The following is a 13,841-nucleotide window of genomic DNA, read 5'->3' on the forward strand; positions in this document are numbered from 1 at the left end:
TAAAATAACTTAATGCTGTTTAAATAATGGAAACAAAAGTTTTAACTTGACCCTTTTCAACACAAGCATCCCTCTGCATGTCTTCTTTTGGTAAATCTTTACAATGCAATACTCAGTAGCTATGGAGGAGTGAAGCATTTTGGATAAATAAAAACGTGTTTATATTTTGACTTAGGAAGGTAAGGAAGAGCCTATTTCACTTCTGCAGAGGCTACTACAATCCTGAGTCTATAACATGTTCCCTTTTCCCTTTCTTGTTTATGGTGTTTTATGTTGGCTTCTTGTGTTAGTTCATAATTTTGCCTTGCTCTATTTAGGTGCGATTTTAATTGTGCATTTTTTTCTCGTTTTGACTGTAGTTTTAGAGTAAGGACTGCTGTTCCATTGATGATACCAAGTTCTAATCTTCCAGTATGTTAGAGACTTGCAATCTGGTGACTTTGTTCCTGCATGGTACCTTTCATTTCAAATTATTATACATAGATAATTATGAGCTGACCACAAGCAGATAGGAAATGTGTAGTGATGTAACACATTTCTTCTATCAAGCTCACAAAACAAACAGTATTGCTTGTTCATTATTTTAAAATACATCAGAGGTAAAGCTTGATATCTAAATTGTTGTCCCATCTGGTATTTTTACCTCCTTTCAGCAGCTCAGCTGCTGTCTATGTAATACTCCAAATAGTTTTTCTTAGAGTTCTAATATTTCTTTTCTGATATTTTTTAATTGCACTAAAATTCCAATAAATATATATAATGTTACAATTTGTGCTGGTTTATTCCCAGCTCTCTATCTTGAATGTGTTTTGTTTATGAAGTGAGAAAATACTGAATTACAGGACTTGATAAAAAGAAAAAAAAAGTTTGAAATTATGGAGACTGAAGCTGATGCTGCCATTCGCATATAAAAAAAGCTTAAGTTTTGGAAATAGCATTTTTGGGTATTATTTATAAGCTAAACTAAGATGTGCTACACAAGTCACAGCAGCCTGAAGTGGAAACACTGAAGGGGAAAGCCAGCCATCTCATCTCTTGCAGGGATGTTAAAAATTTGACCATAATGCCAGAGAAGAATCTAGGCAAACAACTTCAGTAGTTATGATTGTTATGAAATCTTACTTAATTTTAAAAGTCTTTCCATCCTAATTATTTGTCTGGGTTCTTGTTCTGTTTAATGTTTGTGGGGTTTTGTGTATGGGGAAATAGTGTATATGAAATTCTAAGGAACTGAGATAGATTGATTCACTCTTTCTGAAGTGTGTACTTGCAGCTCTGAAAAAACTGCTTAAGGAGGAGTTGGTACTATCTCTCTAGAGGTCATGTGAGCAAAAAAAGTAGGAGTTAATTGACTTAAAGCATAATTCTCTGCCTACCATTGTCTGTTGATGCTAAAAATACTTAGCAGTGTTGCTGTTCAAGTGCAAAGGTTGCAATATCAGCTAGATAAATACCATTACCACTCTTTCAGAGTTGGGCAAGCTAAGATTCAGAGAAAGTATGCAGCCTGGTTATGGTCAGAGAATTAAATGGTGTCATCACTTTCTGGAGCATCCGAGTTCCTTGATTTTTTTCTTTTCATGTGTAAAAGAGACCTTCTTGACAAGATGGTTTTACTTTATCTGAATTCCACAGTGAGTATAGGAGTAAGAAAATTTACCACTGTATAGTATTGGATACTGAAGATTTTCCATCTCAGAAGACCTGTTACTGTCTCCCAGTTTGGAAACTGTAGTATCTTGTAAACTACCCAGGAAATGCTGGTGTCCTGGGACATGGGGCATATTTTTATCTTCTCCTGGGGGTTTGTGCTACAGAAGAAATGGAAGTGTTAGTGCCCGTGTGAAATTAATCCAGATATCTTAAAAAAAAAAAATTAAAAAATTAAAGAATATATTTATTCTGTTGAAAAAAGTGACTCTAAGCTACTGAAAAGTGACTAAAGTTGATAAGTAGCATTATCATCAGGAAAATTATTTTGCCTATTTAACACTGTTAATTTCAGTGCAATTCAGTAATTTTAGTAAATTACAGCAAAACTCTGAATGCGTCTTAGCAAATCTGTTGATATAAAAATAATTTACAAAGCCTGGTATTTTGTTAACAATCTTCTGATGTTTTTGAGAGGAAATGCTTCAGTATATTTCTGTGGCACAGAAAGCAGATGAATGAAAAAACTATTAAACATGCCTTGTTTTGCCACAATCTTCTGATCTTTGATAAATGCCATTCTGATGAAACTTTGTCTGTTTTCTTTCACCAGTCTTTTTCTTCCACTTAAAATTGAGATTTGCAGCAGAAGATACTATTTTTATCGTTCATCTGAGAACCTTTCAAGGTGGAAAAGTATTTATGTAGCTGTCAGCAAATGGATCTTATTATACCTGATCTGTTGAACCCAAGATTGTTGATAAATTCTGATAAACAGAAGTCTTGATTGATGGCAAAGAGCAGAACAAAACTCTTCTTACAGTTAACATTCTTAGGTGCTATAAAGCTCTTAATACTTAACATTTATTCTCAAAGTATAACTTGTGTTAGATCTGTTCTTGATTTAAATAAATGGGAGGGTATTAAGTGGAGGCCAATACTGAATATTATTTATTGTACGTGAGTGGCAGAGAATGTTGGGAAGTGTTCCTTTTCTTAAGTAATTCTTAGTAATATTCACTCTTTCCAAGTATATAGGCTTTAATTTTGATTTGCAATTATACAGAAGTTGTAGAAATGAAAGACTTGCTTAGATTTTTTTTTTTTCTTGCCTACTTGATGAGGTCTCTCCCTACTCTGTTCTGGAAGGCACAAAAATTGCCATCACTCACAAGATACAAAAATTGTCAAAGCAAGTCTTAAAGTTTTCATGACTAAGGGATATGAAGCTTCAAATATATTCATTAGGGATGTGAAGAAAACATATAGGATGATATGCATTTTTAAAAATAATTTCTGCTTTCCAAGACTTCTCTAGTTTACTAGGGTTTGTCCTTTGGCTAGCAGAGAGATGTTTAAAGGAACACTGATGCATTTTTTTTCAGGTGTGAGTTTTCATTCTGGAATTTAAGTAGTTTAAGACTTCATACAGAGTCTACTGTATGCAGCCACTTTATTTGCATTGCTATTGTTTTTTCTTTACTTAAATCCTGCACTTCCAAAAGCAGTTGTAATTTGTCACATAAGACCACATCCTTATGATGTATAAATCAGTATAGTTTCATTTAATGGAATTATTTACCTAGAGATCTAGCCCATTAATTTTAATATGCAATATTCAGGGGAAAATCTCTGATTGTTTTCTTTTCTTTGTTTACCAGTTACTCTATGTAATGTCATGTAAGATTTTGGTGTGTAAAAATAATGATGTAAGAAAAAGGATAATGGTTTTCTGGAAGTGTTAATATCTAAGGAACTGAAATTATGGGAGATGACAGAATCATAAATTGAGAAGGAAGACAAAGAAGCTAGGGCTTCAGGAAAGGAGGTGAAGCAAGATCATATTGGGCAATGTTGAAAAAGCGGTGACAGGCAAAGTACACATGAAATATGTGAGATAGTGGGAGGGTCAGAATCAGACGACAAACTTGGAGTTCATTAGATGCTACAGCACTTATACACAGACTTGTAGGTTATCTTCACTGTAGTCTTTATAAAGTACAAAAAAGTTTTTGCCTTTGTCTTTTTTTTTGTACTGACATCAGGAGATCTCATTGAATCATGACTGCTGGTCTTCCACGTGACTTAAGATATAGCAAAGTGAAAATTTTTGCACATCTGCTGGAGACAGAAATTTATTTCATGCCCTGTTTAATTTCTTTTGCACACTAATAGACAATGCAGAATTTTAAAAAAGTAAATATGCCCGGGTCTAAACATTTCCTTTAAAAAGTTATGTGGTTTCTTGTTATGCCTTTTGTATTTTTGATCCTTAATTTTTTAAAATGAAAGTTTTAGTACATTTTCACGATTACACTTTTTTTAAATAAAACACCAGCCAAAAGCATAATTAAACACATCTTTTGTGTTGTTTTTTGTTTTAATTTTTTTATTTGAGAGCTCTAACACATTTTTAAATGCCTGGCAATTTGTGGGTCTTGTAGCCAGAACTTTATACAAAACAGATTCTGTTTCTAAAACACAAAGAACATACCTGCAATGAAAATTAAGCTTGTGGGGTTTTTTGTTGTTGATTATTTCTCAGGGTGTGGATTGTGTCATGGAAAAGCAGGAAGAGTTTCTAGGAGAGATTTAGCGTCTGTGATGTTCACATGGGCCTCATATAAAGCATGTGATGTAATTCAGATTGGCTGCAGATCTACATTTTGTCATTATATCTTGTAGACAGATTTTCCCATTGTTCATTTTGTATAAATTTTGGTCTCGGTTGTCACACTTGCTTACATGTTCTGGCAAGGGATGGAGGAAGGTGGTTTACTTTCAAGAGAAGGTTTTCGTTAGCAGTTTGTTAACTCCACTCTACTTTTTCTTGACATCTGATTTCTGTATGTTTCTTATTTTGATATTTTCATTCTATGAGGGTGACTGCTTTTACTGCTAATATAGATTCTTGATTTCATACAGTAGCTTAGGGGTGGCTAGCCAGGTACCTTAACCAGCTGGATAAATATACTGAGATTTATAAAGAGAAATAAGGAATAAATATGTTAAGATATGCATATGGACTATAGTTGGAAGGAACATTTTTTTAATTTTTAAGGATATACTTGCAATGTATCCTTCCATCTAGCCCTTCTAGATTTCTTGCATCCCAAATGTCTGTTGGGATGCAACTGATAGGAGAGGATGGAAAGAACTCTTCTAGTACTTCTTTGGTTGTTGCAGAATTGAATTTTAAAGAAAAAAATCTAGACTTTACAGTCATCAAGAAAACTTTCCAGATATAAAGGAAGTGTGGTTTCTCTGAGTTATGCAGATGCACTGAGGTGTTTCAAATAATCCTTATGAGATGATGTACCTGAACTCATCTGGTGACCAGTGTTAGTTCACACAACTTTAAGAATAATAGTCATGTCATCTAATTCACAATCCTTTAGCATCATTCTTTGTATTGTCCAGTGCTTTGTTCAGATTCATATATTTTAAATCCACCATGCTTCTGCATTCTGTGGGTATGTGTCCCATTTATCATTGTGGAAAGGGAAGAATAATCACAATTCCATGACTTTTACTGATGAACATTAAAATCACTTAAATTCAGAAGCTCTGTCTTAGTGACTAGGTTTCTGCTGTTTCTCCTAGGATATGCTTTTACAGTCTCACAGACCTTTCACTCTGTGGAATTTTTTATAACGTTTTCCCCAGACTTCTCTTAAGTAAATCTCTTTGGCTTGGCTTTCCTAGTACCTGAGAATTCCGTATGAACTGCCAGGGAGGGAAAAAGGAGGTGGGGATGGTGGGCAGCAACACATTTTCAGGAAGAGTAAGGTTAACATTCCACTTCTCTGATTTCTTGTCCTTACTAAGATGCCTGCTTTTCCTTATCAGGTTCCTAAATAAACCTTCATTCACTCTGGCCAGTGATACATCACAGGAATCATGCTGTTGGAAGGAATAGGCTATTGGATTGAATTTATACTTTTATGAACATTTTTTTCCTATGCATTTTTGCTGTCGTGCCAGACTTGCCTCACATAGGATAAATTCCTTTGAACTTAAGTGAGGTCCATGGTGAATTTATAGGCCAAATCATTGTGTATAATCTTTAAGAGTTCCCTTTTAACTTCTGCAACAGCAGGGCAATCATTCTGAAGACAGGGTACATTAAATTACAAGAAACTCAATTGTGAGTGTAAGTCTGAATCTTAATTCTCTTCCAGAATTTACAGGTGTCTGAGTTGTCATATCATGGTCATTCACACCTTTATATTTCAAGTGCAACTATGAATTGGAAATGATATTAATGATCTAACCTTTTTTCCTCCATTACAGATTGACCAACTGAAACAAGAACTCTCAAAGAAAGAATCAGAACTTCTTGCCTTACAAACTAAGCTTGAAACCCTTAGCAATCAGAATTCAGATTGCAAGCAACACATTGAAGTGCTTAAAGAGTCACTTACTGCCAAAGAACAGAGAGCTGCCATACTTCAGACAGAGGTATTGTATCTTCTAATCATAAAATGCAATAGATGTATTTTTTTAATAGCATCTGTCAAGGTGATGATGTGTTTGTTGCAAGTCTGTGTAGAAGGCAATTTGTTAAAGAAGAGTGGAATAATTTAAAACCCTTTAAATGCCAGTATATTTGGTATGTATTTTCTGGTAGTACACTAGCTCTCATTGTAGAATTTTTTAGAAGCACCTATGATTTCAGTTTAAGAAAATGTTTGTGCCTAATTCTTGTTGGCTTCAGTGGGGGGAATTTGTCTTTAATGACTAGATTGTTGTGATTTCATTCCTTGTTTCTTTATCAGTTCACTTTTTCCTTTTTGTTGCTCTGGCTTGATGCTTCTTTTCTACTATGTATTTCTCTTTTGAAGAGTGAGGCTACTGATGTATTTTGAAGGGATCTGTTGGAAGGTGCATGGTATTAATCTGTGGTTATTGTTTTGAGTGCAATTTATTTTAAAATATGAATAATTTCAGTCTTTAAAACAGACCAATATGTTACCTATGTATGTATCCACAAAGATCATAAAAATATGGGATTTGGGATATAAAATTGGAATAATTTTGGGAGATGGTATGTCTTGAGATGCATTAGAAGCAACATAAACCAAGTTCCAAACCCAGTTATGCACATGTATTGATGCAGCCACTATTTGAAATGGTTTACCAAATAATTTTGATCTAATAGCAGATTTAAAATGGAAAAAACCCCACTTGTCTCAAAATGTCTTCTATTTATTTTTGAAAAGATAGCATTACAGGATGTGCTTTTATATGCACCATTTACCTGTAAGGCAGAGACTTTAAATAACCTGTGTTAAACTTTAAATTATGTCAGCAATTTATCTGATCTCAAAATACTTTAATAACATGCATACTTTGGGCAATATTAATTACATCCAATTTTTTATCCATTTAAGATGCACTGAATATTTTATTACTTTCCTGTACTTTATGGTGGAGATGTAGTGCGTCACAGATCTGCTGAAAAAGATCTTTTATTTTATATATGTAGAAATAAAGCACATTGTGTACCCATTAGTTTCTCAGGCCTGGACTTACCAGGAAAGAACAGTACTTTTTTTTGTTGTTTTAAAGCCTTGGGGTTGTTGTAGGCATGTCACAGGCTATACAACTTTCCATCTAGAAGCCTAGATATTCAGGGATGAGAAATGAAGAACAATTTCTGGAGTTAAATAATACTGAGTCTCACAAAAGATATGTGGTTAATCTGAATATACATTTCACCTCTTTTGAATAGAATTTCAGTCAAGAGCTTCTTAAAACTACTGACCCTATCCAGTCTTGTTTCCTGGAATAGAGTCTTATAGCAGCTTTCAGCTAGGCATAAGAAATATACTCATATAACCAAACACAGGATTTGTCATAAATTGCTGTGTAACTGTGTGAGAATGTTACTTGCTTTCTCTAACAGTCATGAAAACAAGTGACAGATCTCTGTGTCCAAGCAATTTCACAGATTAAAAGATCAGATTCTTCAAGGCTGATGTGTATCTTCTAATGATGTTCTATTGTTACATATTTTTAAAACTCTCAGGGTTTCAGCACATCTCTTACCCCCCTGCTGTATGCTAGGGAGTTTTTCTGGTTAAAACTGATTGCCAGGATGTCTCTTCTCCACAAACTCTTATGTTACAACTTCCAGACTGGGTGTGCAGTTTATTGGAGAGGATGTCTGTTAAACTGTGGGTGTTCTGGAGAAGTGTGCTGGAGCTCTGAGGAACACAGAAGCTGGACAGCGGCTGGATTTGTAGATTTCTGTGTCTATTCCTGTAGGTCAAAGTCCTTGTTTCTTATCAATATTTAGACAAAAGCAGAAAGAACACCTCCCTAACATAAGTGAAAAGAAAGACACCTCAGTAAAAATTAATTACTGAGGATATACACCACTCACTGGATGCCATAAGTTTGAGGGTTTTTATAGCTGATCTCGTTCCTAGTGTTAGTCAGTTATTACACGGGTAAAAGCAGGTGGTTTGTGCTGCTTGCACTTCTTATTCAGGATGGAAATTCCTCCTTTTTTTTCCTCTTATTTCTTTAGCCTGCTTATTTAACCTTCATATATTTTGACTGACCAGAGGGCCAATATGTGGCAATAAGAATTCAGTAATTTTTTTTCATGTTTCATTGTATATTTCAATTAACAAATTCATGCCTTCAAGCTGCATTCTCCTGTTACATCCTGTACAAACTAAATGTGATGCAGCGAGACAGGAAAATTCAAAATGATTCCTTTGATTAAAATTTTCCTGAATTCACTTTATACCTACTCTTAGTTTTATGGGGAATCTTTTTGGTAATTGCTTTGCAAATGTCAGCTTCATATAACTCAACAATGTCTGTCCTCAGTACTCAGATATATTCTGTCTTTCAAAAGGACATTCTACCTTTCAATTTAAGATTTAATTTGGAGAACTCTTGGGGGAGTAGAGGGAATGTTTATATCTCATATGAATCTTTGCTGAAGATATTACGAATGTGATGTGTGAGAGACTCTATGTGGGCTATCCCAGCATGAGGAATACAAATGCTGCTTTGCTAGCCGTGCTCTGAGATCTGTGTTTTAAGCTGACTAGGCCAAGGTCTAGACTGTGGTGCGGTAGCAATACAGCAAAAAGGATTCTAGACGTAGCAAGTGTTGTTCTCTGCAGCTAGGAATTGGGAAAAGATTTTGTTTGCTTAGAGCAACTGAACCTTCTATTTCCAGGCCTCAGGTCTTATCTAAAGGGAGGGCAATGGCTTCCAGCAGCAGCTGCAGGGAGGTGCAGGGCAAATGGCAGCCCTCCAGCAGGTGGGAGTCATTATGGAGGGAACTTTGTACTGTATAAGCTATTATTGGTCATTCCCAGATGAGTAAAGTTAATAACATTTTGGCCTGAATTAAACCACACTCCTGTCTTACTGCATGTCCAAAATGTCTATTTGTAGAATAGACAGGTTTTGTTAATTATCACTGTAGAATTTTATGCTGCCCTAAAACATACTCATAACCTGCCTTAAGAGCTTCTCTCTGGAGGTGAAAGTAACCATCAAAGGCTAGTTCTAATCTGGAGCTGAGTAATGTATTCATAGTTGCAGTGTCAACTTCCTGCCTAAATAGGATTACTTTGTAATCACCTTGTTGTAATTAAATCAGTTTAGTAAATCCTGTAATAAAAGAAATCCTCGACAGGATCTCAGTTACATCATAGCAAGCCTTTTATTATTATTTAGCTTAATAATGGTGCTCTGCAAGTTATCTTCAGGTTTTGGAGACAGCAGCTGCATATGATGCAACAGGGTGTGATTCATAGAATCACAGAATGTTTGAGGTTGGAAGGGAGCTCTGGAGGTCATCTGGTCCAACCTCCCTGCACAGGAAGCCAGTTGGCCAGGACCATGTCCCCATGGCTTTTGAGTATCTCCAAGGTTGGAGACTCTCTGGGCAACATGTGCCAGTGCTTGGTCACCCACACAGCAGTATCTCCTGATGTTCAGATGGACCCTCTGGTGTTTCAGTTTGTGCCCATTGCCTCTTGTCCTGTTACTGGGCACCACTGAAAAGAGCCTGGCTCCATCTTCTTTAACTCTTCCCTTCAGATATTTATGCACAGTGATAAGATGCCCCCTTCTCTTTTCTAGGCTAAACAGTCCTACCCCTCTCAGGCTTTTGTCATACGAGAGATGCTCCAATTCTTTAATAAAGCCCTTAATTAACATCTTAATTGCTTTGTGGTGCTTTACCGGACTCCCTCCAGTCCATGTCCTTGTACTGAAGAGCCCAGAACTGGACACAGTACCCCAGGTGTGGCCTGACCAGTGAATAGAGGGGAAGAATCACCTCCCTGAACCTGCTGACAACACCCCTCCTAATGCAGCCCAGGATACTATTTGTCATTTTGCCTCAAGGGCATATTGCTGGTGTTCAACATTGTGTCCGCCAGGACCACACGAGGTCCTTTTCTGCAAACTGCTTTCCAGCTGGGTGGACCTCAACATATACAGGTGCATGGAGTTGTTCCTCCCCAGGCGCAGGACATTTCCTTTTCCTGAGCTGCATGAGGTTCCTGTCAGCCCATTTCTCCAGCCTGCTGAGGTCCCTCTGAAGAGCAGCATGACCCTCTGGTGTATCAGCTGCTCTTCTCAGTTTTGTATCATTAGCAAACTTGCCGAGGCTACACACTGCCCAATCATTCAGATCAGTAGTGAGGATGCTGAACACAACTGGACCCAGTGTTGACCCCAGGGGTAAATACTGGTTCTATTTGAGTCTCCTGATTCTACGTGATACTCCTCCACCTCCCTCCATGGTTCTCACAAGCCAAGTCTAATAGGGCATGAGGCTTAGAAGTAATCTGTTGATATTAGTTATTGTTTCTTGTAGTTCGGGTATCCCTGGAGGTTCATTAGTTTCACTTTCATTGTTGGTGAATTCTATAAGTGTTTGTTATTCAGTAGAATAGATAATTTTTTGGTATTGTTTCAAGTCTCGAATTTTCATGATGTCTTAGCAAAATGAGCACAGAAAATATTATTAGTTGGTTTCAACAGTCAGAAATGAAGTGTAAGTGGAATTACAATAATTCTTAATCTCTGCAGAATATTGACTACTATTGAGAGGCATGAGTAGTGTATCTGTTCGGATAGTTGTTTTACATGTGTTGTAACAGATCATCAGAAATAAGAGGACATCTGGATTTTTTTGATGACTATACCTAATTTCCTTCAAACGATGATAATTGATTAAGATTTCAGGTACAATGACACTTTGCCATATGATGTAAGGAAATTTGAAGCCAATAGTAAATGAGTCTAGATCTAAACACGATGTGCTTTTTGCATGGTGTTTCTGTTGTCTCGATGATGTCAGTGTTTTGGAGTTTTTTAATAGGTTTATTTGATTAGAAAAGCTGTCATTTGAAGTTTTTATTGACAGCTGAAACAAAGAGATATAATCCTGTAAAGCAATAACTATCATGGTGGCCAGAGTTGGGAGGTCTGAAAATGGTTTATTGCCAGTAGGCAAAATGTTTGGAATCAGGCCTTAGAAGGTTCACCACCTCTGCTACATGCATTTCATTTTGTTCCATTTTTAAGTGTATATATGATAATAGTGCCAAACTATGCAAACTTTTCCTACTCAGATGTATACAGTCTTCGTTTTGATTATCTCTTTGTTAGTGATGTGAAAATCCTGAGGTCAGGCTACTCCAGCTATAGAACACTGAAAATGTCACTGTGCTTCATACAGAATACTTAAAAGGAAGAATACTAGACTTGCTGAGGTTTTCCTTGCTGTTGTGAAAAAGCTATAGATGTTAATTTTTAAATGAAGCCTTGTACTGTTACTGCAGAGGGAAAGAGATTAAACAGCATTAATGATCCTTTTTGATGATTTAAAAAGATGAGATGCTACCATTTGTGTACTTTGAAAAGTGGTAGATAGTACAGTTTGAGACGATAGAGCTTAACTACTGCTCTTACCATCAGGAAAAAAAACTTACACAAACTGATGCAAATTCATTTCAGCTGGGTGAGAGAAAACATTCATTTTTTAAGAAATTCTGACACAAACATACTTAGCGCTTTATTAGTTACTGTATCATTGCTTTAGATAACACACCTGCAAACTGGCAAGTGTCCTGTTTGAAGGTTAGTGAACTGTGAAATAAGTAATTGTCTACAAAGAAATGTTGTAAATTGTGATCATAGTCCCATCAAATGGAAAAAAATAGATTAGGAAAATAGGTGAAGTCGGTACTGTAACTGAATACTGATGTGTTCAGCATACATGTATTAATATAGAAAACCTAATAAAAATGAAGAGGAAAGGTGGTTATAGTAGGTATTTATTGCAATCTGTTTTTTCTTTCAGACAAGTCTGTTTATAGAGAAGGACTGTGAAATGATTGACTTCTTGGCAGTTCATAGTTTGCATAAAGGGCAAATAAAAGCAGACAGCACAAAATACTTGGAACAAAACTACAAACGCTTTATTTTTCTATTGCAATACTGATACTTGATATTGCTTGAAATGTAAATCTGCTTTTAATTTTATAGTAATAATGGTATAACCGGTTATTTTACTCTCACATTTTTATTTTTCTAAGTTAGAGTTTTACTTTGAAATTGTATTTTTCTATTGCTTTGTGATTTTTCTTGTTTCAAATCAGGCTGCACCAGATATTTCAGTGTGGTCTTTTTTGCTATGCTGCCAGTGTATTGTTCTGGTAGATCTGCTGTGCGTGCAAAGGAAAGATCACCCCCTGTAAAAAGCTCTATTCTGGAGGCTTATGTACCATTTACTCTCTCTGTCACTCTGCAGCTGTTCACAGCTTTCTTGACAGTGTGTTGCATATTTCAATTGGAGCTTTATCTTAGGTGTCTTTGCCAGACATTTCACTTACACAGTTCCCATGTTTTGTGTGCCTCATGACAGTTTAGAACAGGAGAGAGGAGCATAGTGGCAAGGCAGTAAATTCAAAGAGTTAACCCGACAGAATGCTTATTAGCAATTTGCTATATTTAAACAGAAGTAAACTGTGAAGCAAAGGTTTTTTTCGGCTATTTATCTGTTGGAGGATTTCAAGACTTGACTGTTCACAGGCGCGTCGGACAGTATGGTGAGATTTCAGTGTTCTCTGCTTTAGGCAGGAGGTTGGACTAGTGACCTCCTGAGACCCATTCCAACCTCAGTGACTATGATACTACAGATGAAGCGCTCTCAAATACATGATAGGTAATCCTGTACCAAAGATGTGTATTTTCTGCTTTGTGTGTTATATACTAGCATTCATTTATCCCCAGAAAAATTAAATATTAATTCATTTATTTACACCTTCCCCTCCCCCATGCTGACTGAGTCTACTCTTGAATAGTAGCTGTAAATGTTCTGTCTTTCTTTTGGGGACACCATTATTTTTGTTTCATAAGAAAATTGGAAGGGAATTGCCTGAGGGAAAGGTGACTGAAGGAGGGGAGAGTTCCATTTGCAGGGCCTATAGAAAGTAGTGCCCAGAGACAGGAAAACACAAATAAAAACAAAATGGGAAAGATGAAAGTACAAAGGGTTGTATACATGAAGTGTAAAGACTTTATGCACGTTGTTTGGGACAAATAGTTTAATGAATGCAAGATTTCTCTTACTGTCAAAATACTCCTCAGTTTCGTCTATTTTATTTAATTAAGGTGATTTAATTAAATAACTGTGTTGGTTTTGTTCCCACTTCCCCCCCCCCCCCCCCCCCCCCCTTAGATTTACAGAAAATTACCTTGTTGACATTTAAAACAATATTCACTTAGACAGCTTTAATGGGTTTCTGTAACGAAGCAAAATTCAGTGTGATAACATAAATTAAAATTCCATTAGCCTTGATTCTGGTTGATGGAAATGATTAGAAAAATATTAGCCCTGTTACCTACTAATTTAAAACCTTCACTCTAACTGGAGATTTTTGGAGAGGAACTTTGATAGGAGTGCTTCAGAAACGATTCTTTTTATACTTTAACTGTTGCTTATATTGTGATTGTCTAAAGGTGCCCAGTTAGATTCTAGTGTATTGGCACTGTACACAAAGAAATTTCACTAGGTACATGCAAAACCAAGGGGGACACAATTGGGAGTGTTGATCTGCTCGAGGGTAGGGAGGCTCTGCAGAGAGACCTGGGCAGGCTGGAGCCATGGGCTGAGGCCAGCTGCATGAGCTTCAATAAGGCCA

The 13,841-nt window shown here is 36.3% G+C and overlaps 1 protein-coding gene across 5 annotated transcripts in view; it reads left to right on the forward strand.

Annotated features, from left to right (window-relative positions):
* ERC2 (ELKS/RAB6-interacting/CAST family member 2) overlaps window positions 1–13,841 on the forward strand; it is a 585,639-nt gene that overhangs the window by 138,852 nt on the left and 432,946 nt on the right. For all 5 annotated transcript variants that reach the window (XM_074914417.1, XM_074914419.1, XM_074914418.1 and 2 more), the window contains one exon: window positions 5,944–6,111. In XM_074914417.1, coding sequence (XP_074770518.1) covers window positions 5,944–6,111 — 168 coding nt within the window. The remainder of the gene's footprint in view (window positions 1–5,943; window positions 6,112–13,841) is intronic.

Source organism: Athene noctua, chromosome 10 (assembly GCF_965140245.1).
Source record: "Athene noctua chromosome 10, bAthNoc1.hap1.1, whole genome shotgun sequence".
NCBI lineage: Eukaryota > Metazoa > Chordata > Aves > Strigiformes > Strigidae > Athene > Athene noctua.